This window comes from Typha angustifolia, chromosome 5, assembly GCF_048772165.1.
Source record: "Typha angustifolia cultivar Huaian chromosome 5, ASM4877216v1, whole genome shotgun sequence".
In the NCBI taxonomy this organism is placed as follows: Eukaryota; Viridiplantae; Streptophyta; class Magnoliopsida; order Poales; family Typhaceae; genus Typha; species Typha angustifolia.
The window spans coordinates 519,779-546,387 of record NC_133243.1 but is presented as its reverse complement, the minus strand read 5'-3'; the positions used below and the strand labels follow the sequence as shown (position 1 = coordinate 546,387).

At 36.8% G+C, this 26,609-nt stretch overlaps 2 protein-coding genes across 2 annotated transcripts; both read right to left on the bottom strand.

The window, feature by feature from the left end:
- Positions 1-1,235: 1,235 nt before the first annotated feature.
- LOC140760382 (cytosolic sulfotransferase 13-like) lies at positions 1,236-1,958 on the bottom strand. The gene has a single exon (XM_073097316.1). The coding sequence runs from the start codon at positions 1,956-1,958 to the stop codon at positions 1,236-1,238; it is 723 nt and encodes a 240-aa protein (XP_072953417.1).
- A 15,952-nt stretch (positions 1,959-17,910) lies between these two features.
- Positions 17,911-19,059, bottom strand: LOC140760560 (KID-containing protein 1-like). The gene is made up of 2 exons (XM_073097565.1): positions 18,460-19,059; positions 17,911-18,340 (listed from the first exon to the last, which is right to left on the bottom strand). The coding sequence occupies exons 1-2, from the start codon at positions 18,801-18,803 to the stop codon at positions 17,950-17,952; spliced, it is 735 nt and encodes a 244-aa protein (XP_072953666.1). The 5' UTR covers positions 18,804-19,059; the 3' UTR covers positions 17,911-17,949.
- Between the last annotated feature and the right edge of the window lie 7,550 nt (positions 19,060-26,609).

Below are 26,609 nucleotides of genomic sequence, written 5' to 3'. Positions count from 1 at the left end.
TGCTTTATAACATAATTACGATTTACACCCTATATTTTCACTATTTAAAAATCGAGACCTATGATATAGGAAATACACGCGAAAAAATACTTGAGGTTAGATTTAAACTAACATCGTAAGAATATTCTGTTAAGTAGAGATACTTTTTTTCTAAAATGACTAAAATACCCTTATTTCTAGAATGACTAAAATGCTCTTAATATTGCTTGGTTGAGGGTATATTATAATTTTTTTAGTATAATTAACTTAACTCAGAGATTTGGTTAAATTTAACTAACTTATCTAACGATAGAGTGTTTTCTACATATATTCACTAAATACCCATCTTCGGGGACAAAGGGTTGAACGACCTCTTGAGACTATGGCAGATTTTTCCGAACAAACAAGGACAGCAAATTCAACTACTAGTTGGACCAATCGAACAATTTTTCTATTTTCTTTCCTTTTCTTGTCCTGAAAATCTCATGTATCATTCTGGAACAAAGATATTTTGAATAGAATGAATGACCGTAACGGATGCGCAATTCGCAGAGTTAGAAGCCTTTGCAAAGCTAATATTCGATTTGTAAATTATAAAAATGTAGGGTGTAAACAATAATTTCATGAAACAAAAAATAGGGAATTATATATAAATTTTCTGTTATATCATATCATATCATATAAATATTTATCATTTTGATTCCTATATTTTGCCTAGAGTACCTTAAAAATATTCAAAAGCTAAATTTACCCTAACAAAAATATTCAAAAGTCCAATATCCATTTGCATAGGAGTAAATTAAAATTAAACATAATACAAACCGGAGGAGAGAAGGGAGATGATAGGATTTGAAAAAGTACAAGGTCTAAACCAACTCTGCCCATGAACAAAGACTCTCTCTTTCTTCTCAATCCAAATGCCAGCATGAACAACGATAGCTATTAAATAGAGTTATTTTCTGAAGGTGAGACCAGAGCCATGTAGCTTCTTCTCCACTATGTCGTCCAACCTTCGAGCCATCTCCTGGCTCATATGCTCCTTCCAGTCCCCAATCTTCCCCTTTCTAAAGAAAGCGGAATTCTGAAACGTATAATCACTACTCTTCCCATGCTTCCCTTCCTTGTTCACCGTAATACTCCTCATCTTCTCGAGGCTACAAAACCTCACAATCTTCTCCAACACCCCTTCCTTCTCCTCCTCTTCGGTAAACGCCATGTCCAGAAAATCTGCAAGCTTCCTCACATTTGCTCCGTTGTTATCCATCATGTCCTCGTACTTTAAAAAACAGAACTTTCTCCGGCCTCCTCAAACTCTCTTCCCAGTACTCAAGAACGTGATCCCACCATGGCCCATATACAACGATCCCCTCGGAGAAGAGCTCAAAATTTTGGTCAAAAGACGGCGTCTTGGTTGTGCTTGGCATCGTTTGACCCATGTAATGCCACAAAGACACGACGGTATCCTTGGGGTCACGGCATAAGTAAACGATACGGCAACCGGAGTCGACGACCGACGGCGGAAGACTGGAGAGCGGGTTATGGGTTGCGAGGAGACGAGGAGACGGCATGGAAGCAAGGAGGTCGATAGGAAGCGTTCGGTCCTCGTATAAGGAGTGCAAGAAAGGGAAGAGGTCGTGCGGGCTAGCGTGGAGGAGCGGGTGGTGGTCATCGTCCAAGGCGAAGCGCGCGCGGTTTACGATACAGAAGATGATGGATTTGAGCCACGTGGTGCCGGACTTTGGATGGGTGGCGAGGATGACGTCGGAGGGTCGGGGTCGGAAGGTGGATTGGACTGCGATGGTGGTGGAGACGAGGTGAGAGGGGTAGAAGAAGTTTTGGTACTTGGAGAGAGCGAAGGAACCAATGAATTTGCGAGGGAGGGTTGAGGCGATGTCTTCGTACTCCTTGTAGGCTCTGAGTTCTTCGTCTCTGTCCTTTTGGGATTTGGGGGTTAGAGGAGGAGGAGTACATGGATCCATGCGGTTGGTTGCTATACAACGAAGGATTGAGCACTGATTAAATATAAGAGGCGACAATTACCAAACATTGGATCTGAGGCATGCATGGTAAAAAGTTATTTGAAACTTGAATGGGATCTGAGGGAGATCTGGAATTTAATTTTGTAAATTAATTATCCAACCTTCGGTGAGAAATAAATTGATAATTGTTTTAAAATTGTTCAACTTTCTGTTATTTTATTTTATATTCGTAAAAAGGTGACACTTTTTTTACAGGCATACTATTATTAGTTATAATAATTATTTAAATTCATCAAATATGAATTAGTCATGAAATAGAATTCGCCGGTAAAGGCATCAAATTATTGCCGACTCATAATGCACCAATTATTGAGGACCCACTAAATTATGACCGATTAATAGTATTCACGTCAGGATACATGAATATGGAACAGCGCTTCAGATGTCCTCTCCTCTCTAGTACTGTGACATCAATCTCTTCAAGACTTCAACTACTCCTCCAAGCTCTGATTCAGGCTAAGCTGCTCAATCCTGAATACAAATTTGGATACTAATATTAGACGGACAGTAAAATATAAAATCATATTCTAAATAAATAAGTACGAATAATTTTAAATAAAAAATCGGATGTTAAACGTATGTTGATCGAATTTTAAATGAATTATGATCTTTTATTTAGAAACAATTAACATAAAAATATTAAGAGTTTCACAAAAAATAATTTTATTGTATGTCAAATACATATAAAATTAGAAAAATTAATCTCTAAAAATAATATATAGCACATCATTAGTAATAATATCAATATCATATTCACTATTTAAATAAGAAAACCAAAAACTGTAAAATCATTTAGAAATATGCGGGTAAATGGATATTCGATATCCTCCAAATCCAAAAATTATACCCGTATCCGAATCCGTATTTGGGATTTTTTTTAAAAAAAATTCTATCCATATCCGAATCAGATAGGAAGTTTTTATTCGAATCCAATCTGAATCGGGTCGGATAGCGAGTCAGCTCGAAGTTAATTCGACCCATTTCCAACCCTACCTAGCTCTCATTAGGTAAAGACTAAAGAGTGATCACTGATATTTGCAAATTAGGCTGAGATCAGTAAATTGACGATTACAATGTTCAGACACATATAGAAAGTATCTGGAGCTCGTGCAAGAATGTTTATGAGATGGTACTAATAATAGAGATGTTTTGGAAGCATTAGATCAATTTAGACCCTAACAAATTCCAAAAAGACTATCTTATCCTAAAAAAAAAAAGTCACGCATCACTTATGTAATTTTTACGTATCACCTATGCAAAATGTATGTTATAATTTTCAACAATATGCATATCGAGATTTCAATAAAAAAAGGCCACGCATGACCTAGATAATTTATAGGCATCGTTGATACAATATGTACATTCTAATTTTTTTTTAAATGTCACGTATCACTTATGAATTTATACGCATCGCATATGCAAAATTTATACTCATATTTTTAACAATACGCGTATCGAGATTTTTTTTAGTAAAAGGTCACATATGATTTATGTAATTCATACGCATCGTCTATACAAAAGGTATGTTCCAATTTCTAAAAAAGTTTTACGCATCACATATGTAATATATACGCATCGCCTATGCAAAATGTACGTTGCAATTTTCAATAATGTGTGCATCGATATTTTAAAAAAAAAAACGTCACGTATCACCTATATAATTTATACTCATCGTTTATGTAAAATGTATGCTTTAATTTTTAACAATGTGAGCATCGAGATTAAACGGTTGGGTTGAGTAAGAAAAAAGGTAAATTAGTCTAAATTAATAGAAAAAGGCTAAATTTGTAATTCCATAATAGGGGGCATATTTATGCCAATTAAAAAACTGAAGGGCCTTTTACTGCAAATTGCCCCAGAAAGACTAAAATGCAATTGGGGAATAGCCGCTTTATTATGCTTATAGCAATTGGGGAATAGCCGAATAGGGTGCGGGTGATAATTGAATCAGATTTCATTGAAGACACAGTAAGGCTCGGATCCACATCCATCGACTTTTGCTGGATTTGGACTTGGATCCGATCGTTCAATTTGCATCTAAGATATTTTACATGTATACCCCTTAAAACTCCTTATTTACTTGTATCCACCTCTTTGTATAAATGCTCTTCAAAACCAATTGTTTTTACATAGACACCCTCTCGATATTTGTAAACAGAGTGTAAGCATTTGAACGGCACGTTCGAACACACCCCGACAAAATGATTTATTTTTAAAAAAAGTTCCTTCCAATACAACTTTGTCTAGCCCGAGTTGTATCAATCCACCACATTTCCATCACCTTGACCTCAAGGTGAAAAATATGAAAAGGGTTCCATAATGTCATCCTCAGACTCCCACATCATTCTCATCAGAATGTCGTCTGAGCCACTCCACTAATATCTCCATCTCTGGTCTCCTCTTTCGGCGTCATCTTCATCTCGCCAACATGTGTACCGGCTCAAATACATGTATCTCTTCAACTGGATCAAGTATATCCTTGCCCACCGCCTGATCCGCCCTTACGCTCTCCCGTTGTAACGATACATGAAACACGAGATGAACCCGAGATCCCTCCGGTAACTCCAACATGTATGCTACCGTTCTGATACGATCTCTCCTTGGGCTAAGGTTCGATCTCTTCCAATTCTCAGATCTGGACTAGATCTGGCACGGAACTTTGTAAATAGATCTCAAAAGATGTCACCGTCAGATCAATGTGACATTTGGATATGTTGTAGCCCCGAAAAAGAGCTTTCCAACAAATCTAGTTTCAGGCGAATCGGACGTAGGGATCTCGAGATATTGTCCGATTAGTGGTTGAACATCAGGATGGTCTGTTTATGATCCGTGGATGGAGACACGAGATCCTAGGTAATGGTGGTCGGTGGAGTACCGGCGTTAATGGGGTGTAACCGGTGAAGTGGTGGTGGAAGGGTTTTGGTTGATGGAAAGGTTAGGGCAAGTGTTGGATAGATTAGAAGAATAGGGAGGAGAGGGTCGCCCCTAAGGGTCTAGGGTGATTGGCTGGTCGAGGGAGGTTAGAAGCGGCGTCGCTGGGGATTGAAAGAACGGGAGAGAAGAAAACGAAGGAGGCAAGGCAAAACTCAATTCTTCAATAATCAATAATGACCTATGGTTGCCATCCACATCCTTTTAGAGGCTAACCAACAACTCAAAATTAACCCTAAACAATACAATTTCGCCGACCATGTTCGAACGCGCACGACCGAGTTCGAACGCACCGAGTTCGCTCTTCTCTGGAATTGCGAACACGATGCAGGCAATCGAATGCGCGATCGAACGCGCTTGTTTCCCACTTCTCTATATTTGCGAACGCAATGCAGGCGTTCATAGTGCGTTCAAACGCACAATGCACACTCTTCACCCACGTTCACAACCACGTTCAAACTCACTCCACCCGCGTTCGAACGCAACTTAAAGAAAACTTATTTTCATGGAAAACACTGAAACAAGAAACAAAGACACTCCTAAAGTGAATCCATGCTCGAGATGATATCGGTGAAGTCTGAATCGTATCACGTTCCCACTAGCTCCAATACACGAAACGGCTCAAAATACTGATGCACTAACTTGGGGTTGTGTACCGACCGTAGAGTAACTTGCCAACATGGCTAAACTCGCACGAAAACAAGGTCCCCGACCACGAACTCTAACTCCCGATGTCGACGGTCATATGCTTGTTTCATATTGTTCTAGGCCGCTATCATGTGCTCTCGTAGCCTCCGTAGCAACTACATCGCAATTTGCCAGCTCTAACTCTGTCTCTATAGTTTGGCTGGTTTGGCGTGATAAAGCGTCCGCTGCCTTGTTCTCCGCTCCCTTCTTGTACTACAGCCCATACCCAATAGCTTGGTGACCCACCTCAGCTGCGCAAACATGTGGATCTGCTGCCCTATAAAATAAGGTAAGCCCCGCTGATCTATCCGGATTACAAATTGCCTCCCAATCAAATATGATCTCCACCTCATCATTGCATGTAAAATAGTGAGCATCTCTCGCTTATAGGTAGACACCCGCTAAGATCTCTATGTCAAGGCTTTGCTAAGATAACCAATAGGCCTCCCGAATTGCATTAGTACATCCCCTATGCCCGCTTTCGACGTATCACACTCGATCATGAACTACTTTGTGAAATCAAGTACTGCCAACACCGGTACAATCGCCATTGTTAGCTTCAGCTCCTCGAATGCCTTTGCCGCTACATTAGTCCAATCAAAGTCATCCTTTTTCAGCAAGGCCATCAGTGGTGCTTGATCTTCTCATAGTTTGCCACAAATCTGTGGTAGTAGCTTGTCAAGCTAAGGAAACTAAGCAACTCTCGTATTGTCCTCAGTCTCGTTCAGCCGAGCATGCATGCCACCTTGCTCGAGTCGACTGTGACTCCTTCTGTTAGGTTTTTTATTTATTGGCAATTTTGTACAAAATATTCTAAGTGTATTCTTTCATGTATTTGAGCTTTACACAAGTCTAGAATATCACTGGTGTGAAGCATTGCAAGATCATTGGAGAAAAGTCTCGCGTTCTCACCGCGTTCACAAACGCGTTCGAACGCGAAATCTGCGTTCACACAGACAGAGAGCCGCGTTCACAAGCGCGTTCGAACGCGGGCACTGCGTTCACACAGACAGAGAGCCGCGTTCACAAGCGCGTTCGAACGCGGACACTGCGTTCACACAGACAGAGAGCCGCGTTCACAAACGCGTTCGAACGCGGGCACTGCGTTCACACAGACAAAGAGCCACGTTCACAAACGCGTTCGAACGCGGGTACTGCGTTCACACAGACCGAGAGCAGCGTTCACAAACGCGTTCGAACGCAACCTGAAGAATTCAAGCTGTCGCGTTCGAACGCACTTGGGCCCGTTCGAACGCACTTCAGATTAAGTTAGGCCGTTCGAACGCACTCGGGCCGCGTTCGAACGCACATATGAAGTTTGCAATTTATTGGATTTTCGTGAGTACGAATATGACTTGGATTTGCCCTAACCTAGTGTTGCCCTCTATCTTGGAGATCATATATAAGGATAGTGTTGCCCTAACCTAGTGTGGTTGAAGAAGATTATTCAAGGAGACTTTTTGGAGGCTACATCGGTTCTTCAACAAACAAGGCCCTTCGCATCTACAAATCTTAATCTTTCGTCTTAAGGGCTATCTAGATGAAAGATCAATCTCGAGGGCTACTAAGATTGGACTTCAATCACAAGAAGCAGTGAATCGTGGGTTCTAGCGATCAAGACTGAGAGGAACAAAGTCGTTTGGATCGACGGGTTGTTTTGTGAGTCAGTCTTGTAACTGCTACTATCATAGTAATTGGTTTTGATCCGAGTTTGGATCCGTGGTTTTTTCCCGTTTGGGTTTTCCACGTTAAAATCTTGGCGTTCATCTCTACTTTCGTTTTTTAATATTTCTTTCGACTTTTACTTAAGCGAACGAGAAATATCATTGCCTAGAGGTTAGATACATACGTGTGTCTAGGGGTTTTTCAATTGGTATCAGAGCGGGTTCTCTCACTCTTTGAGAGAGATCAAATAGGCATGGATTTTCATAGAGATGGGCCCTCATCTATTAGACCTCCTATTCTAGATGGATCAAATTATGGATATTGGAAAGCTAGGATGAGAGCTTATTTGAAGTCTATAGATGAGAGAGTTTGGATGGCCATTATGAACGGTTGGAGTCCACCAATGTACATGGTGAATGATGAGTTAGTTGAGAAACCGATTGAGTCATGGGACAAAACATATTATGAAAAAGTTGGCTGGAATAGCAAAGCAATAAATGCAATTTTTAGTTGTGTTTCCTCGGAAGAATTTAGAAGAATATCTACTTGTGAAATAGCAAAACAAGCCTAGATGATCTTAGAAACAACTCATGAAGGTACTATGGCTGTAAAACTTTCGAAACTTCAGAGGTTGACTACTAATTTTGAAACCCTACGTATGGAGGAGAATGAAACATTTGATGAGTTCTATGCAAAGTTAAGTGATATAGTCAACTCCAGTTTCAACCTAGGAGAGAAAATTCCTGAAAATAGAATTGTCCGTAAGATCCTTAGGTCTCTTCCAGAAAGGTTTCAGGCGAAAGTTACAGCTATTGAGGAAAGTAAGGACATTGACTCTATGAAAGTTGAACAATTGGTAGGAAATCTACAAACATTTGAGTCCAGTCTTTCAAAACCGAGGAAGTCCAAAGGGATAGCTCTATCCACTGTTGAACAAAATTTAGAGGAGTCTGAAGATGAAGGTGATATAGATGTTGAGATGTTGGCTATGTTTGTCAAAAAGTTTAATAAATTCTTTCGGAAGCCAAACAAGTTGAATATTGAAAAGTTTGAAAAAAACAAAACTTTTGTGAAAAAGAAGAATACTGTGACTTCGAATACAGGTGGTAGCAACAACAATGTCAAACAGAAAAATAAGAATTCTGAAAATAAAGTTCAATGTTTTGAATGTTCAGGTTTTGGACACATCGCACAAGAATGCCCTAATCGTCTTAAGAGAAAGGGCAAAGCTATGAAAGTTACTTGGGATGATTCAGATGAATCTAATGATGATTCTGATAAAGACGAAGAAAACTTTGTAGCCTTTGCCTCTTCTCTGCTTAATACTGACTCTGTTGATGATACTGATAGTATAGATGATCTTGATATGCTACTGGCTGAGGAAGATGAATCTGAAATTCAAAAGGCATATAATGACTTGTACCTGGAGTCGTTTAAACTCAAGAAAAACAATCTTAGACTACTTCAACGACTCAAGGAAATTGAACCAGAAAGAATTCAATTTGAAGAGAAGTATAAATTGGAGCTTGAACGTGTCAAAAACCTTTCTGAACAACTTGACAATGCGAAAAATAAAATGAAGGTTGATGAAATTGAACTAGAGCGATTGCATAAGGAAGTTACTTTTCTAAAAGGGAAGAACAAACTGGACGAGATTCAAAAAGCTCAGATCTCTGGAAAAGACAGGTATGGTGTTGGATATACTGGTAATTCAAATAATAATAAAACTGTTTTTGTTTCTGCAGGTAAACAAAAGGAAGAATACCTGAAGCCATCAATCGTATTTTCAAAGCAATCCTGGATGAATCCTTCAAAATTGAAGTTGAATCTACAAACTGGTGAATCTTTGACGGCACCAAAGGTAAACTTTAGTCACACTCCTCGACAAAAGGTGGGTAGAAAAGGGTTTGTTCCGACATGCTATCATTGCGGCATTCTAGGGCATATTCGACCTCATTGTAAATTTTTGCAAAAACCTAGAACTGCTTTCATTTATGGGATGAAAACAAAAACCATATGGGTCAAGAAAAGTGATTTGAAATGTTATGTTGTGCATACAGCCTTGAAAGCTTTAAATTCTGATTTATGGTATTTAGACAGTGGCTGTTCAAGACATATGTCGGGTGACAAGTCGTTATTTTCTAATCTTGAAAAACATGAAGGGGGAGTTGTGACATTCGGAGATGGTAATTCATCAAAGGTAATAGGTAAAGGAAAGGTAAGTACTCTAGGGATTCCTAGTCTCGAAAATGTTCTTTATGTTAAGGGCTTGAAAACAAATCTACTAAGCATCAGTCAATTTTGTGATGAAGATTATGAGGTAAAATTCTCCAAAAATGATTGTACTGTTCTAGATCATGATGGTAATGTTATATGTTATGGATCTAGAACATCTGATAATTGCTATGTCGTTGGAACTTCACATAAACTGAAATGTAACAGTGCGTCTTTCGACATTGCAGATCTTTGGCATCAACGTCTTGGACATGTGAATCACAAGGAATTATTTACTCTGTCCAAACATAAAGTGGTAAGAGGAATACCTAAGATAAAAGAAATGTCAAAAAGAGTGTGCGGTTCATGTTAAATTGGTAAACAAATTCGTATCTCACACAATAAGGTAAATACAGCTACCACTGACCGTGTGCTACAATTAGTTCACATGGACTTGATGGGACCAACAAAAACTGAAAGTCTTGGAGGTAAACGCTATATATTCTTAATGGTCGATGATTACTCCAGATATACCTGGGTTGCCTTTCTACGTGAGAAGTCTGAAACCTTTGAAGTTTTTAAATCACTATGCTTAAAATTGCAGAATGAAAAATCTACAACCCTAGTTAGGATTCGTTCTGATCATGGTAGAGAATTTGAAAATGAAAATTTTTCTATATTTTGCGATTCTCTTGGTATTCAACATGAGTTTTCAGCTCCTATAACTCCACAACAGAACGGGATTGTTGAAAGAAAAAATCGAGTTGTGCAGAAAATGGCTAGGGTTATGCTTCACGCTAAAAAGGTTACTCAAAGGTTTTGGGCAGAGGCGGTCAATACAGCGGTACATGTGATAAATCGTGTTTATCTAAGACCAGGTACAAATATGACTGCTTATGAAATCTGGAAAGGTAAGAAACCTAGTGTTAAGTATTTTCGAGTTTTTGGTAGTAAATGTTATATCTTGCGTGATCGAGAATATTTGACTAAATTTGACACTAGAAGTAGCGAAGGCATCTTCTTGGAGTACTCGAATAATAGTAGAGCCTACAGAGTATTTAAACTTGAAACTTCTACTGTTATGGAATCTGCTAATGTTATGATAGATGAATCCTCGACTGACTTAACTAAAGCTACTTCTATTTCTGTTTCTGCAGATACATATTATGAAGAAATAGGAAAGGAGCTTGATCTGGAAATGGAGAATCAGGACGAGGACAAAGTTGAAATGAACAAAAATGACTGCAACGTACCGGAACCATTTGCTAGAGTGAAATCAAATCATCCACTGTCACAAGTGATCGGAGACGTGAATGGACCAATTAAGACAAGACGACAAATCCAAAGTGAGGTATCATTTACTTGTTATACATCTTCTTTTGAACCTAAAAATGTGAAGGAAGCATTGTTAGACGATTCTTGGGTAAATGCTATGCATGAGGAATTAGAGCAATTTTCTAGGAATGATGTTTGGTATTTAGTTCCTAGACCTAAGAATGTGAACGTTATTGGAACAAAATGGATCTACAAAAATAAAAGTGATGAACATGGCAATATAGTTCGAAATAAAGCCAGACTAGTAGCACAGGGATACACTCAGGTTGAGAGTATAGATTTTGATGAGATATTTGCTCCTATTGCTAGATTAGAGTCTATTCGTATACTGCTTGCCATTGCTTGTCATTTAAAATTTAAATTGTTTCAAATGGATGTTAAAAGTGCTTTCTTAAATGGTATCCTGAATGAAGATGTTTATGTGGAACAACCTAAGGGTTTCGAAGATCAAAAATTTCCTTCTCATGTTTTTAAATTGAAAACGGCTCTTTACGGGCTAAAACAAGCTCCAAGAGCTTGGTATGAGAAGTTGACCACCTTTTTAGTGGATGCGGGGTTCACTCGAGGGGGAGTGGACAAGACATTATTCATCAGACGTGAAAACAAGAGTTTAGTTGTGGCACAAATATATGTGGATGACATTGTCTTCGGGACGACGAGTCAATTATTAGCTAAGGAGTTTGCTGATCTCATGCACAGTCATTTTGAGATGAGTATGATGGGTGAGTTGAAGTTCTTTTTAGGGCTTCAAATTACTCAATTGGAGAGAGGGATTTTTATCGCTCAAACCAAGTATGCTAAGGATCTTGTGACTAAATTTGGTTTAGAAAATGCAAAACATGCTAGAACTCCTATGAGTACAACTACCAAACTAGGTAAGGACATGTCAGGAAAAAGTGTTGATCAGACAGTGTATAGGAGCATGATCGGTAGCCTTTTGTACTTAACGGCTAGTAGACCTGACATTGCATTTAGTGTCGGTGTGTGTGCTAGGTTTCAGTCTGAACCCAAGGAGTCACATTTGTTTGCTGTGAAACGTATCATAAAATATGTCAGTGGCACAGTTGATTTAGGTATCTGGTTTACTTATGACTCGGGTGCTATCATATCGGCATACACGGATTCTGATTGGGCAGGTTCATGTGATGATAGAAAAAGTACTTCAGGTGGATGTTTTTATGTTGGAAACAATCTGGTTGCTTGGCACAGTAAGAAACAAAACTCGATATCTTTATCTACTGCAGAGGCTGAGTACATTGCAGCAGGAAGTTGTTGTTCTCAGTTACTATGGATGAAACAGATTGTCAAGGATTATGGCATTGAACAAGATACTATGGTGCTTTATTGTGACAACATGAGTGCTATTAATATATCGAAAAGTCATGTTCAACACTCGCGTACAAAACATATTAATATCTGACATCATTTTATACGCGAGTTAGTTGAAGACAAAACAATAGCACTAGAACATGTTGAGACGGAGAAATAGTTGGGTGACTTGTTTACAAAACCTTTGGATTTACAGAGATTTGAGTATCTTCGTACTTCTTTAGGGATTTGTGCTTTGGACTGATTTTATTGGGATGTGTGTTCTTTTTAGTTTGCGAGTTTCTTTTGTTTCGTTTTTTTTTTTTTGTTTTCATTTACTCTGAAATTTTCTTTGGTTTTAGTTTCAGATTTATCGAGAGTTTTTGTTATAAATAAAAAAATAAAAAAAATAAAAAAAAAATTGATGCACTCCTAGATTCAATAATATCCTCTTGACATAAAAATATGATTTTTCTCTTGATTATGAGTTATTATAGTCAATTTTGTCATCTTGTAGTATATTGTTTCAATTTTGAATTTGTCACTCCCTCGACTTCTATAATAATAAATTTTTAATGCCTCATAACGTATGTGTATTCTTGAGTGAGCATGATATCATGAATATTTTTTTTAAATAGCTCTCTATTAACTTTGATTTGCACAGTTTGACCTCATGCTTAGTTATCAAATATATTTTTATAAAAGATCAATGAAAAGGGCTACAATGAGTTAGTGTGAAAGCCGTCTTGTTTCGAGTCCAGTTTGACTCAGTACATTATTTGCAAATTTAAAAAAAAATGATATATGTGAATTTCTTCTTGCACATCATTTGATTTGTAGTACAAGAAAAGGGCTACCTACTCATGTGTGAAAGCCATCATTGCACATATATGGTTCAATAAAAAAATTACAGGAAAAATTCCTGCTGTATTCTGGAGAATAAGTCAAAAAGTGCAAACTTTCTATACTAAGTCGGTTTGACTACTGTGTTGCATCATTGTTTATATAGTAAAGTTTGTTTAAGAAGATTGGTTCATGTTATCTATGCTCATCTTGCATATGTATATCGTTATGATCAATCAAGATTAATGTAATTTTGAGTGATGCATTCGAATTGATTATAGTATGCTTTTGATGATTTGATTGATCTTGTATGACTTATTTCATTTGATTGTCATATTCTATGTCTTGATTATATTTTGGAATTCTAGAAGTGCATCTCCAAAAATATTTTTACCTTGTTTCTAGTTAAAAAAAAAAAAAAAGGGCGTTCGAACAAGGATTGTTGAGTTCGAACGAGGCGCGTTCGAACGTGCGGACTGGTGCGTTCGAACGCACGCGTGGGTGCTTTAAATATTGCGTCCGAACCCAAGGGTTTCATCTTCCATTCAACAAACCCTAAAAACCCTTCATTTTCCCCTTCTCAAATCTTCAAGATCTTGGTGTTTTGCATCGAATTTTTCACTTCAAATCCTTTTTGGGGGTCGATCTCCTCCGGATCTAGTGTCTTTCAACCAAAATTTTGAGTTTCTCCCCACATTTGCAAGGTATGATCATCCATTATTCTTTTTCAATAAACTTGCTTGATTTTGAGTGATTTGTGCGTTCTCAACTTTTGATCATGTTAATGTTCAACTCTTGATGGTTCTTGTGAGATTGAACGTGATATCTCAACATTTTTCAAGTGCAAGATGTTTTTCCTTTTGGGGCTTCATGGTTTTTACCATTTTTCTTTGGATTTCTTGCTATTTTTTTTTGTTGCTTTCGGAGATGTATTGAATATTGAAACGTGTTTTCTTTTCAAGAATGCCTAAGAAAACGACGGTGACCAAGAAACCACGGCCGCCTTCCTCGCCATCCTCGGCTCCCAAGTTTTCTTCAACAACGGCTGAGGGTCGTTACAAGCATAATTTTGGCACCCGTCCTGTTATCTGTGAAAGACCCGTAGTTATATCTGATTTTTCTGAGTTGGGGATTGAACAGATCTTTACTGAACGTGGACGGTTATCAGTGTGTCGGATGAGCGGGACTGCTTATGTGGAAGTTGTTCGAGAATTCTTTAGTAATGCCACGATTTTCGATCACTGTATACGTTCTACTGTTCGTGGTGTATCTATATACCTGGATTCCGATGTTATTCGTGCTGAACTGAGTTTGCCTGATGGTGAGTTTCAGTATCCGACGTCTGCTCCACTCCCTGATATAAATGACTATGCCGGTACAGTCCTGATCAAAGGGGAACGTTGGAAAGGTAACATGATGCCGCATGCAAGGCTGACATCTGTGGCTCGCATGCTTCACCTCTTTTGTCTGTACAATGTCACCCCCAAGACTCGACATTCCAGCATTAGTTTGGATCGTGCGTTCCTTCTTCATGCCATGTTATCGGGAGTCTCTATTGACTTAGCTGCAGTGATCTATGATTCCATTCTCTCAGCTGCACAGAAAGAAGCACCTCGTGAGGGATTACCTTTTGGCATTTTTCTTACCACTTTGTGCACTCAGAGTGGGGTGCGAGTAGATGCTTCGGAACCTTCTCTTACTTCGCAGAAACCATTGGATCGGATTACTCTGAAGCGGAGTCAAGCTCACGACCAGACGTCTCCTCTCAAACCGTCCTCTTCCGCCGCTGGTCGGTCATCGCATCTCGACAGTTCTGATGATAGCTCTGCCGATGACTCATCTCCCACTGAGGGGGAGTTACCATAGTACTCGGACCGGTTCGATCAACTTAGTACTCAAGTGCAGGATCTCTATTCCGCGGTGAATGATCTACGTACTGAGCAAGTCCGTCAGGGAACTGTACTTGATTCCGTGTTGACGATTCTTCATCGTCAGTTTCCTCCGAGTTCCTAGTCTTTGGCATTTGTGCCAAAAAGGGGGAGAGTGTCTCAGTGTTTAAGTGTCTAGATGTGTAGGGGGAGTATGGGCATAAGGGGAGTTTAGTGGAGTTTACTTGATGGTTGAACTTGGCATTTGAAACTTAACTTAACTTGAAGTAATTGTGATAACGTGTGTTTAATCTTTGTCTGTTTAAATTTTTACTCTTGTGATAACTTGTGTTTTGATTTTTTTTATTTCAAGTTATTTTCACTTGATCTTGGATTGGTATATGTTTCCTTGCAGGGATTGATGTGCAAAATATTCTAGACTTGTTGATTGCTTAGTTTGAAGTCATTGTAATATCTTGTAACCTAAGTGTTTTGTCACAAATTGCCAAAGGGGGAGATTGTTAGGTTTTTTATTTATTGGCAATTTTGTACAAAATATTCTAAGTGTATTCTTTCATGTATTTGAGCTTTACACAAGTCTAGAATATCACTGGTGTGAAGAATTGCAAGATCATTGGAGAAAAGCCTCGCGTTCTCACCGCGTTCACAAACGCGTTCGAACGCGAAATCTGCGTTCACACAGACAGAGAGCCACGTTCACAAGCGCGTTCGAACGCGGGCACTGCGTTCACACAGACAGAGAGCCGCGTTCACAAGCGCGTTCGAACGCGAACACTGCGTTCACACAGACAGAGAGCCGCGTTCACAAACGCGTTCGAACGCGGGCACTGCGTTCACACAGACAGAGAGTCGCGTTCACAAACGCGTTCGAACGCGGGTACTACGTTCACACAGACCGAGAGCAGCGTTCACAAACGCGTTCGAACACAACCTGAAGAATTCAAGCTGTCGCGTTCGAATGCACTTGGGCCCGTTCGAACGCACTTGAGATTAAGTTAGGCCGTTCGAACGCACTCGGGCCGTGTTCGAACGCACATATGAAGTTTGCAATTTATTGGATTTTCGTGAGTACGAATATGACTTGGATTTGGCTCTATCTTGGAGATCATATATAAGGATAGTGTTGCCCTAACCTAGTGTGGTTGAAGAAGATTATTCAAGGAGACTTTTTGGAGGCTACATCGGTTCTTCAACAAACAAGGCCCTTCGCATCTACAAATCTTAATCTTTCGTCTTAAGGGCTATCTAGACGAAAGATCAATCTCGAGGGCTACTAAGATTGGACTTCAATCACAAGAAGCAGTGAATCGTGGGTTCTAGCGATCAAGACTGAGAGGAACAAAATCGTTTGGATCGACGGGTTGTTTTGTGAGTCAGTCTTGTAACTGCTACTATCATAGTGATTGGTTTTAATCCGAGTTTGGATCCGTGGTTTTTTCCCGTTTGGGTTTTCCACGTTAAAATCTTGGCGTTCATCTCTACTTTCGTTTTTTAATATTTCTTCCGACTTTTACTTAAGCGAACGAGAAATATCATTGCCTAGAGGTTAGATACATACGTGTGTCTAGGGGTTTTTCACCTTCTACTAAAATGATGTGTCCCAAGTACTCCACACGTCGCTCACCCCACAAGCATTCACTCTACTTCACCTTGAGAGAATGGTCCACTAAAAGCGCCAGCATAGACCGCAGGTGAACCAAGTGCTCCTCCCAAGTCCTATTATACACCAAAATGTCATCGAAAAATATTAACACATGTCATCGTAAGAGTGGATGGAATATGTCGTTCATCAACTCTTGGAAGATCAACAGTGTATTCGTCAACCCAAACGGCATCACCCGAAACTCTCGAGGGATGATAGGAGATTAGATAGTTAGCTTCAAGATTTCTAAATTCATGAATAAGGATCCTCCTCTATTCTTCAACGAAACAGGAGAATTTAGAGTTGCAACAAGAAAGATGACACTTTATCCTATAGTACAGGAAACGGTCAATTGGGGGGGTACTTATCCCCAACCAATCTTTCTAGTAAGATAGATAGAGAGAAGATGGATAGGAAAAACAGATACTATTCCAACTATTTCGGATATATCCCTTGTTTGAGTTGACCAAACTTATAGTTAGATCTCCACCAGACTCTGGAAAAATCCCCAAATTTCCCCCCAACCAATCAGGAGTCTTGAATCCCCCTCCTCCTCCTCCTCCTCCTCCTCTAAATTTTTGCTTCTCCAACACGTCTATGCAAACAAACGATCAATTAGTTGGGCGGTCGAAACCTCCACTTAATCCAACCCAATTACGTAAAATCCCCCACCCCACGTCGCTTTAGCTTAACCCAACGGTTTTAACCCACTTTCTCAACTTCTCTCCTTTCTTTTTTAATCCATCCAATCAAAATTAACCACTCGACTAACAAACAACCGGTAGTTGTAATCAGATTTTCCTCTTTTTCAGAATAATTTAAATTTAAATTTAAATTTAAATTTTTTAAAAGAAAATAGTCTCTCACACTCTGCCATAAGAATATTTAAAGTTAACTAAACTTATCCCAGTCAGTGTTCAGTATTTACAGTACCACACCAATTCTAGTACAGAATCATAAATGCACTATGTTACATACATATCACGTTAGTTGGTGTTTTCAAAATAAAGACATAATGTAGGGTGTGAATTGAAAAAAAAAAAAGAAAATAAAGTCATCGGACCAGGGGCGACTTAAAATAAAGGAAAAAGGAAGCAGACAGATAAGCGTACGACGGAGTAGAATATTGTAATAATTGGGGGTGCAAGAGGATAAGATCACCACCACATCTTGTCCTTCTCCCCTAACCTTATCTTATCCTCTCTCTTTTTCTCCTCCCCCCACCTCCCCTTCTCCCCGCCTAAAGAATTAAATCCATGGCGATTTTCAAAAGATTTCACTGTGAAAATTATCTAAAGCTTTTTTATACTAATAAAAAGATGATCATAAAGATTAATTTGACACAATTTATATATATATATATTTATATATAGAGAGAGAGTGAGAGAGTGAGAGAGAGATTGATTTATTTCTTCCGTCAAGAGAAGTTATGATGATGGTGATGTTGTTGTAGATCGGACAAGGAGTAAGACCTTGGAGATCTCAAGGGTTTGCTGCTCATCGTCGTCTTCCTCTCTTGCCCATGGCGAGGAAGGGGAGCGAGCGGCGACGAAGACTCTCCGGTATCGTCGTCGTCGTCGTCGTCGTTTTCTTCGCCTTCCAAGACGGCGTTCTCCGGGGAGAGGAGGGGAGGCAGCGACGTGATGAGTGATGAGTAGGAAGCACGTCGGGTGGACGCCAGTAGGATCCGTCGACGCTTGTTGAAAGGGTTCTCCGCCTTCGCCAGGTCCCTCACGCTCGCCGCGGCGGCGTCCGATAGGCTCGCGAACGACTTCGACTTGCCGGAGAAGTAATTCGACAACCCTCTCCTACAATTAATTAATTAATTAATTAATTAATTAATTATCCCCAAAATATAAGAACAAGAACAAGGAAAGATTTTCCAAAAGAAAAGTTTAGATCTTGATAAAGAGAATTAATTAATTACTTGATGGGAAGCGATTCCTCCAAAGAATCCAAAGACCCCAAACTCTTCTCCTCTTTCTTCTCTTTGCTCTGCACCTCTTCTTCTCCTTCCTCCTCTTCTCCTCCCAAAGACAACGACGACGAAGACGCCTCACCGATCGACGAGCTCTCCGACGACGCCTCCTCCTCCTCCTCCTCCTCCTCCTCTTCTTCTTCTTCTAGAAAGAACCCATTGCTCCTCTTCACCACCGCAACCACCTCCTCCTCCTCCTCCTCTTCCTCATCCCCCTTCTCCTCCTTCCTCTTTCCTCCATGGAGGTAGATCGGAATACCCACATGCTCCTTTATCGAGCAAACCACCGACATCCTCCTGCTACTATCCCGGTGCTTATCCGACGCCCTCTTTCGCTTCTTCTATCCGCTGTCATCAATCGTGGGGGGGGAGACCAAGAGAGGATAAGGACGGGGGATAAGACTTCTTATCCTTTATCCCTATCCCAGTTCTCGAACCGACTAGCAGGAGACGGCCATGGCCGGAATAAGTTTATCCAGCTCCATCTCTTCTTATCCGGGTCGCAAAGTGGGTTTGGGGAATAAGCAGGAGAATAAGAGAGGGGTGGGGATAAAGAGGGGGTATAAATAGGAAGGAAAAGGGGAGGGGAGGTTTGACACGTTCGCCGTAGGCTTAGCAAACGTGTCTCGGCTTGCGACAGTAACGCCCACCGCGGAGTATTAAACCGCAGGCGTCTCCGATACCATACCGATACGGATAAGTAGACTATCTCGTTTCCTTTCTCCGATATCCGATACGTAGACATCTCCTCTTTTTAAGAATATGTTACAAATTAAACCTTATATTTAATTATACAAACTAAATTACTAAAATACCCTTATTATTATTTTTCTCGGCTCTACACCTCTTCTGAAAAAACATGGATAATTTAGGTATTTACAAATTATTTTATATATTACAACGAAATATTTACTTGCCGTTTAAATTAATATATAGTGTTATATGAAAATTATAAAAAAAAAATGTAAGGGTGGATTTATAAAAATCTCGAAATAAAATATTAGGTGTGATTCGTAAAATTTCTTTTTAAAATAAAAACTAGTTATCATATAAATGAGTGAATATAATTATGGTTGTACAATGACCTTTATACCCTTAAATAATTTTTAATAAAGGATTTAAAAACTATATATAGCTTCTTCTTTTTTAAAAATGGCATTCTATTTGTTTAAATCTTCTAATCATATTTGAAATTAAATTTAGATTAAACTAAGACTATTGGATTTGGACCATTGAATGCCCATTGTGATTCACAAAACCTTAAATTTTCTTTTAAAAAAATAAAAATTTGCCAGTAGCTTTCCATGATTCAGATATGTAACCAATGACCGCTAACAAATTAGGGCAAATTATAGTTTACTCCTATGTGATTTAATTAAAAATCTTTCTCCGATTTAAAATTCTCGTGCGGTCCAGATCAAGTTGTAACTGTTAATTTTTTTCTATCTAAAACTAACGGCGTAAATGATCACTAAATTATTCGTATTATTTTCAAATCAGATTGTATTTCTACATAGTATGTCATGATAGATTAAAATTGGTCAAAGAATTAAAGATAAGAGTGTGATTAACCCTAAAAACTAGAACTATTTTTGGTCCATTTTAGATAAGTCTTTGACTTGTAGATAACATGAATGGATGATAAGGTTTGTAAACAATGTTTCCAGAGAAGAAATGCATAGCTTTCATTTTAATAAACTTATATCCTTATCTACCAAGTGAAACCCTATATATTATATTGATCCCTTTCTTCTATTTTCTAGAAGACAAAAAAAAAACTTCAAATAGACAACTTTGTGTTGTATAGCTAGCTATATATATATATATATATTTCTTATTTGATTCAAGTCTTATCTAATGTCATAATTTTATGGCCAAGTTAGGAAGACTATGAAGGTATTGGAAGGCATATATTTTAAGATATGTTATGTTATATATAATGTTCAAGAGTGGGGGACAAGTTGTGGTCAATGTTCTTTGTAGAAAGAAAATTATATCTAAGGTTAGTTGGATTAGAACCAATGAGGAAAGCCACATCAGCATCACAAACCACACAATTATTTCACCATTAGCCTTTGTTTTTATATGACCTTTTTCTTTTAATTTCTTTGGCATGATATTGAAACCATAGATTGTCTCATATTTTTTAAGTGTCTTTTTTAATGACCACTTACCATTGATCTTTTGCTTGTGGAAGATGAGTTGAATCCATCCCACTACTAAGCTCTTTTTTTTTTTTTTTGAAACTATTAAGCAATTTGAATTTTTTTTTCTGTGTTTTGATTAAATGGATTTTATCGTTTTTGCTACTGTTTTCTATCGGCTTAAGTTTTTAGAGTAGTTAGTTTTATGTCTGCTCTCTGCATTGCCAGACCGTTATAGAAATGATGCAAAATATTACAAATTCTTAAATAACTTTTATTCTTCGGGAGTTTAATGCGGTATTAGGTCGTTATAATTCTCTACCAACTTAAATATTTATTGACTCATATTATTAGTTCCTATAAACTATGTTTATGAAGAAGAAAAAAGGGGCAAAAAAAAATCTCATTGTAGAGATTGCTAGTGTGGTGTGATTTAGACCAAGGAAAATTAGAAAATGTAGTCAAATTAAGAGACGGAAGCAAGAAAGAATATATGGATGGATGGTGCTTATTAGGGTTTGAATATATTGTCAAGTGGATGAGAGGGGAGGCATTTTTATTTATGTGTCCAGATGTTATCTAGATGTGGGTTCCATTTGGGGTGAGTACTAAAGGAATCATCCTTTGGATATCCTTCCTGTGTAAGATAGATAGATAGATAGATAGATTGATAGATATGGATATATAGATATAATTTCTTTATCTATTACTTGATAGATAGATAGATAGATAGATAGATAGATATCTTCTCATGGTCATAGAGGTCTTATAATCAATGGAGAATAAACCTTTGGTAGTGGGTCAATAAGTATGTAGGTGATGTCCTTTTGGAACAAAGAAGTGGTCAAGCCTAATCTTTGCCATGCTTGACCAAATCTTTATGGATTTGCAAGTAGGCTAATGCTTCTAGCAACTAGGATTAGAAATAGGTCTAATTTTTTATTATATTCTTTGCATGATAGTATTTGGCTTCATAACCTAGTACTTGTGTGGTCCTTTCTTAAATGCTAGAAATAAGTTACATTCTTGTTTATGTAAATAAGGTTTTTTTTTTTAAAATAAAATATTTTATAGATTAACTTTCACAGTTAGAAAAAGCTTTGTTAGAGTCGAAGATCAAAAACTGTAGAAGACTTTTAAAAAAAAAAACATCGACTATCTTAGGTACAAACATAACCAGTAGTTCTATCTAAAAATGTGTTGAATTTTATAATTTTGATAATTGCAAGTGAGATATTTGATGTCATCAATTATAGCCTCAATAAGCTATGCGAGCTTAGCAACACTATTCAAATAGTTAATTTGGTGCTGAAATTTTGAATTTTGTTTACCTTTCAAGAATAAGAGTGCTTCTCTTATTAAAGTGTGAGGAGAGTTACTTCATATGTCTGAGTGTTTATGCTATATCAGAAATTTATTTCAAATATTTAAAGAGACAAATCGTTATTCAATTATAATGACTCATTTTGGAGACATTCAGTGGATAGGGTGTAAAGCAAATCGAGGCATTGTAACCATCGAGTAGCTAATCGAAAAGTAGTTTGAGCCAAAGAAGAATTTCAATCGATGGACATTGATTGAAATAGATTGATGCAATTTGAATGAGATCGTTTTTTTTTTTTTTCCTCTCTTAGGTTAGAGACATTTTCTAAGTTTTAAAAAAAATTATATTATGATCTTTTCCATCCTTTTACTTTTCTATCCATACTCGACTTTCTTTCTTTTACTTGATTTTGACACAAGTTGTATTAGACTTTCGTAGTCCTAGCAGGATTTATTCTCTCATAGTTCCAGTAGGTTTCAATTTTACTATACAATTTTCAACTCTAATCTCAACTTTGACTTTAACATTTCATATTTATCTAAAGAAAAAAGAGAGAAGATGATATCATACCATTCGCCATTCTCTTAAACACCCCGCTAACCGATTAGCTGCTCTCAGTAAGTCTCAACTTTTTTCTTCTTTCTAGATTGAGTATATTCTCACAGATATTTTAGAATTATACATGCTTCGGATATCTATTAGAATAGCTTATACTTTTCGTTCCAATTTTTTAGTTAATATGTTTTACCTAACTTACAATTATATATATATATATATATATATATATATATAGCTGGGACTTTTTTAGGGGGAGATTGACAGCTTTGTTTCCCCCACACTTCATGGCATCTTGATATGCAGACTTTAAGATGCAGGTTTAAGGAATCAAATCATTGATTCCTCTCATTCACTGTTTGGTCCATATCCATCCATATATATATATATATATGCACAAATATGAGTCATTTATTAGTTTATGATGATTTTATCTTAGTTCTTTTCTTTTCTTCTCTAGAAATCTTTCTTATCTATCTTCTTCAGTAACCTGAGAGATATTTTTCTATGTGCATGCATGGAATTTTGAGCTAGCTTCAGAAGACTCCAATAATATAATATTAGGAATAGACAAATTATATTCATTTGAGATGAATAATATATCGACGACCATTCGTTTTCTAAGTAAAACGCTGATTATTTCAATATTTTATGACAAAATTAGACCATTTTTAATGGTCAAAAACTCCGTCGGCAAATGACGGACTCATTTTTAAAACGTTCTTTTTCTCCTAACCTAATCTCAAGATGCATGAATCAAAAGGCAAAACAAGTGATTGTCAAATTGTCTCAAAATTCTTTGCCAATACACATGACAATGACAGTGTGAGATGATCAACCAAACTGGGTTATATAATCAATCAAATTGTAGGAAAAAAGAAAGAAAAAAAAAAAGAAGCTTGAAACTTCTTGTGATAGAGAAGAATGGTTTTTGTCCCTTTGGCATGAGCTCTCATTGGTCTCCAATGTTGAGGCAGGCAGTGATGGGTAGTCTCTTTTGCTACCTAACATCATGGAAGACATAATTATTGTTCATAGACAGTGGGGGGGAATGGCCCACACTTAGGAGCCTCACCAACCTGCTTCCATCTTAGACAAGTCACTTCCAAGATCTAGGAGAAGATTTGGTGGGCCAGAATTATTAGGAGTTATGAGAGAGAGAGATATTAAAATTTTAATAAGATACTCAAATGAATATGTTGCACTGCAGTAGGAGTTGTTGTTGTTGTTAGGCACTGTAGTTGTTGCTGCTGCTGTTGTTGTTGTTATTAGGGTTTTAATTTTAAATAAAAAGAGTTAATAAGTTCAGCGTTTATATCTACGAGTTAATAGAAATAAAATATTAATCTTGTAAATAAATTTATCGAAAGTTTTTTTTAAAATTAGTCTCTTGTATATCAGAAGAAGACGCTGAACTTGTTAGATAAAATAATGAATGATAAGTTGAGTGGTTTAAGGATAATGAAAAAGACTCACTTTAATATTAGAGAGAGATTAAAATTTTAATATGATACTCAAATGGATATGTTGCACTGTAGTTGTTGTTGTTGTTGTTAGGGTTTTACTTTTAAATAAAAAAAGGTAATAAGTTTATATTTGCGAGTTAATAGAAATAAAATATTAATCTTGTAATTAAATTAATCGAAAGTTTTTTTTTTAAAATTAGCCTCTTATATATTAGAAGAATATGCTGAACTTGTTAGATAAAATAATGAATGATAAGTTGAGTGTTTTACTGATAATGAAATAGACTCGTTTTAATATTAGAGAGAGATTAAAATTTTGATATGATACTCAAATGGATATGTTGCACTGTAGTTGTTGTTAGGGTTTTACTTTTAAATAAAAGCGTTAATAAGTTCGGAGTTTATATCTGCGAGGTTTTTTTTTTAAATTAGCCTCTTATATATATCAGAGGAAGATGCCGAACTTGTTAGATAAAATAATGAATGATAAGTTGAGTGTTTTACTGATAGTGAAATAGACTCATTTTAATATTAAATTTAGGAACTAATCTCTTTCGATTAAAAATAAATAAATTAAAAGACCAGAAGAAGAAGAAGAAGTGAAAACACCTTCTTCAAGGCTTACTTACTAAAAGAGAGATAAAAGAGACACCAACATAGTATTTTATTGCTTGAATCTTCCAATGTTGGAGGCTTGAAGCACACAATCATACACACTATAAAATAGAGACAGTTTGTTTTACTGCTTCAAACCTATAATTACAACCACTCTAAGTGCAAATATATAAGTTTTAATCTATATACAACAGTTAATTAGGAAGATAATTTTCTATTAAGACTGTCAAACTTTAACCATTTTGTTCCTTATATATATATATATATATAAATATAGTTTCTAACTAGTCCTAAAAAAGAGAAAATTAAGATGACCAACCTAATCATCCCTCACAAAAATCAAAAGGTCAAACCATTGACCTAATCCTCCTTGTGTTCCTCTACATGTATATTTATTTAAAAGAGGAGGATTGCTTTGAAAATTAAAAAGAGTTCACATTGCTTTTAGAAAAGAGCCAAGGTTTGATATTAAAATGGAGTTTTTCACCAAATTCACCCTCTTTTTTTTTATTTTTTTTTATGAAATAAACTATTTTTTAAACTTATTATCCCTAATAAAAATACGAAACTAATTAGCATTTTTAAAAACACTAATCAGTTCAGCGTTTCTATCCTTAGATAATTTTTTTTCTTAACTACTAAAAGATTAAGTTAAAAAGATATATATATATATATATAAAAAATGCTGAACTAATCGGTATTTTTATTTAGAGATAAAATATTAATTAATTTAGCATTTTTATTAAGACTACAGTAAATTAGACTATATTTATTAATAAGTTTAATTAGAATAAGGGTAGTTTGGTATAAAAAAAAAAAAGTAAGAAAAAGAACTCTATTAAACTGTGTGGTTATGGTTTGGCTTTGGAGGTAGTGGCAGACAGTCTTATCAAATGTATTGGTAAATGATACTCTTAACACTTTTGGTCAATGCTCCAAGAAAAACAAATCACACCTATCATCACCACCACCTTCTTCAAAATATTCTCCCCACCTTATCTCTCTCACCATATGACAATAAATTTCAACAAATTGGGGCACTGTTTAATGGATGCATTGACAACTGACATCTCCCATGCAGGAGGGAAGAATACTATATAATCACAATCATTTTTTTTTTGTTTGGGTTTTGCAGTATGAATTGCATAATAAGTCATTATTCATTTGTTGAATTTTTTTAAAAAAAATCTTATTCTGAAATAAATCTTTTATATATTTAGTATTTATTTATTTACTAACCAACTCTAGTAGAGTTGGTAGGTTATGTACCTTTCCCATGGCCGAGAAAGTCATGGATTCGACTTCAATTTCAAACAATATCATAGAGAATTTGTTTGATGGTTTGGTGGCTTCGTATGATTCGATTGATGGCTTGATAGTATGATTAGCTTAAAGGAGCAGTTCGACAGCGCAACGGTTTAGAGCAGGTTTCGATGACGTTTGGTTCGGAGTAATTGTTTAGCGATGCATATGGCTTGAAGCTTAGACTAAGTAACTAAAAATTTGGTGAGACCTAAATACACTTGTATCTAGGAAGTGTTTTGACCCTTTGTCCGATCCATATAATAAAAGAAAATTAAAATAAAACAACTATTTATTTTTATATGAAACATAGTATTAGTTTCTTCTCTCTCATCTCCTCTTTCATTGTTAACATATTAATTATCATTTCAAGTATACAGTAACTTATTTCAAAGGGTCTAAATCTATTTTTGCCAGAAAAAAAAAGAAAAAAAAAGCAAGTACAATGTGAAGAACCTGAAGGCATCTAAAATGACCCGTACTTATCTTCTTCTTTATCTTTAATATATTACTTGATATAATATATAAGTAACAGTAAATCCGAGGGGCCGAAAGAAAATTAAAAACTAATACAAACCACTTTTTGCCCTTTCTGACTCTAAATTCTATCAAGAACCAAATGAAGGTTGATGTTTCTTTTCTTGCTTAAGATGGAGACAAAGAATAGATTTATTTACCTGAAGAAATAAAGTT